The following is a 2446-nucleotide window of genomic DNA, read 5'->3' as shown; positions in this document are numbered from 1 at the left end:
TGGATTTTCGGGTCTGGAACTGGATTTGCAACGCATATCGCAAATTGGGCCAATCCATCATCTGCCCGGTCCTCATGCATCCAGAACCAATCCTTCGCTCGACCGTCCACTAGCAGGTGGAAATTCGGATCACCTCTGACCAGGGCAACTGGTAAGCTTTCTGCATGTGCACGCGAAAGATAAACTCCTTTACCGGCATACTCTTAGAGCTTCCATCAAACGTCAGCCCCAGCGACGAACTTGCAGTCGGATCTGAATTCCGCGCGTTCGGTCGTGTTTGACCCTGAGAACCGACCCGGTGTCGCCTTTGCTCGTGGCTTGACCGTCGACTCATATCCGGCTTGGGCTCTCTGCTGCCTTTCCAGTTCCCTGCTGTCCATCCAATTTCCGGCGCCGTGTGAGCCGTCTCCTTTGCAGGAGCCCAGTGATCCTGCTGGTTCTTGAAGTGGCTTTCCTTGGGGGATCCGCTTGCTTCGTGTTCTTAAAGGTATCCTGGATATCCATCATAAACCCAAGCATCTCTTTGCGGAACTGGGCCGTGAGATCTGCAAATTCTGCCAAAGCTCTGGAACAAGGCGACGTTTATTGCCGACCGAATCTCACTGGGAGTTCGTAGGGCGCTGCCTTCGCTTCGGGGTTGACCCACTGGCACCGGCATTCGCCGATCTCGGCAATTCGGAATAGCGTTGTTTCGGTACTGTTCCTGTTTGCTGACTTGTGCCTCCCACGGCACCCTGTAGTGACCCATCCGACTCCATGGGTGGCAAATCTTGCTCTTCAGGCTCTAATTCAGCGCTGTGTTTAGCAGACTGCGCCCGCGTCGTGACACCCAGCTCCTCCACTCCTCTATTCCGAATATAATCAAGGCTGCGTCTTAATTTGCGCTCTGCCGACTGGTTGCCTTTGTTGGCCGAACTCATTCCCTGTTTATCCCGTTTTAATAACTGTCCTACCTCCAAATATTTTCTTGCTAATCGGTGAATGTTCTTTTTCCTAGCACTGGTTCCCCTTACCATTTAACTCTGTTATTTATTTTACTTATTTAATTTAATTTCCCGTCTTTGTAAATATATGTGCTTTTGGTTTAACCAAAATAATAAATATAACGATTCATAAATAACAATTAATATGTAACAAATAATATAAATAACAAAGAAAAATGTACGAAATATTTTACTCCTATATTTATAATATATTTATATCCGATTTTCTATATAAATACCTATACAATATTCCTAAAATAAATTTTACTAATATTTATCAGCAAGAAAATTCAACAAAATGTAAATAAAACAATTATTTGTTTCCAATAATTGCTAATTAATTTTAATTGAAAAAGATAAATAGCTGACAAATAAACAAAAAAAACATAAACACCAATCACGAACTATCGTATGCACAATTCATAGAAAAATTGGGTGAGATGAATATGGGCGGGTGTGGGTATTTGTCGGTAATAATCGTTGCTGCCGCTTGCCAGCAGGCTCCTACTAACATGTCGGCTTCATTTGGTCTATGGAACGGTAGCGATACTAGACACTGACCAGACTGGACAACAAGCGTAATGGCAAGCAAATCCAAAACGTGGACCAGTTGTTACGAACTGGTTGTTACTCGGTGGGCCGCGCGACTAGCTCCTGCATGATGTCATGCTCCGTCTGGTAGCCTCTGAATCGGTCCATCAGAGCTGGGCGTAGTTGCGACCAATTGTCGGCTCTAGAGTGCTTTACGTGCACCCAATACCACTCGCGCGCTCGACCAGACAAGAGGCTGTGGAACCCACGCAGAACATCTCTCCACGGGCACTGATATTGCCTTTGCAGGAACTCCACGCGGAAAACGAAGTCCTCGACGGAGTGCATGGGATCCTCGCCATCGAACTTCAAATTCCATCGCTCCAGCTTCAGGTGAGTGCGCTCACGAGCGTGGTACTGCATATTGTCTTCCCGATATTCATCCCCTCTCCTCTCGTTCTGCCCAGGGTTCCTGCCGGTTGGATTTCTCCAGTTCGTTGCCTGCGGATCCGGCACGACCGGTGGACTGCCAAACTCCGGCTGTCGAACCTGCAAGGATTGCCTTGGCGTCACTGGCGGTGGAATATTTGTCGAACGGTGCCCTTCCGCACGTTTCGGGATGGCTCCTGTGTTCGGTGCTGGTGCTGCCGAGGCTTCGGTGCTCGAATTTGGTGCCCGTTCGTCCGGATGCGTCGCTGCGGAGGCTTCGGTCCTCGAGCCACCATTCGGAGGCCTTAGTCTGTCGTTTATTAGCTTCATCATTTCTAAAAATTGGGCTCGGATGTCCTCGCGCAGGGACTCGCTTATTTCATCTCGCAACGAGCTCCGATATGTTTGATGCATCGCAGCAACCGCGACGTTTACGGCAGATTCGAGCACCGTGTCTCTCTGCGGCTCCTTCGGATATTGAAGGTCTTGACCGGCCGCCTCTT

General features: G+C 48.5%; 1 protein-coding gene across 1 annotated transcript; it reads left to right on the top strand.

Moving 5' to 3' along the window:
- The first annotated feature begins 1684 nt into the window (after positions 1–1684).
- LOC117790279 lies at positions 1685–2446 on the top strand. The gene is made up of 2 exons (XM_034629673.1): positions 1685–1907; positions 1982–2446. Exons 1-2 carry the CDS (start codon positions 1861–1863, stop codon positions 2250–2252), a joined length of 318 nt encoding a protein of 105 aa, XP_034485564.1. The 5' UTR covers positions 1685–1860; the 3' UTR covers positions 2253–2446.

Source organism: Drosophila innubila (assembly GCF_004354385.1).
Source record: "Drosophila innubila isolate TH190305 chromosome 3R unlocalized genomic scaffold, UK_Dinn_1.0 2_E_3R, whole genome shotgun sequence".
NCBI lineage: Eukaryota > Metazoa > Arthropoda > Insecta > Diptera > Drosophilidae > Drosophila > Drosophila innubila.
Note: the sequence above shows the minus strand (reverse complement) of the source record. Positions and strands in the feature narration are given on the sequence as shown.

Bases quoted from the DNA above. Each gene is read 5' to 3' on its own strand.
- LOC117790279 (XM_034629673.1), top strand. From the start codon at position 1,861: ATGGGATCCTCGCCATCGAACTTCAAATTCCATCGCTCCAGCTTCAG. The intron at 1,908-1,981 runs GTGAGTGCGCTC...CGTTCTGCCCAG, and splicing joins TTCCATCGCTCCAGCTTCAG to GGTTCCTGCCGGTTGGATTT.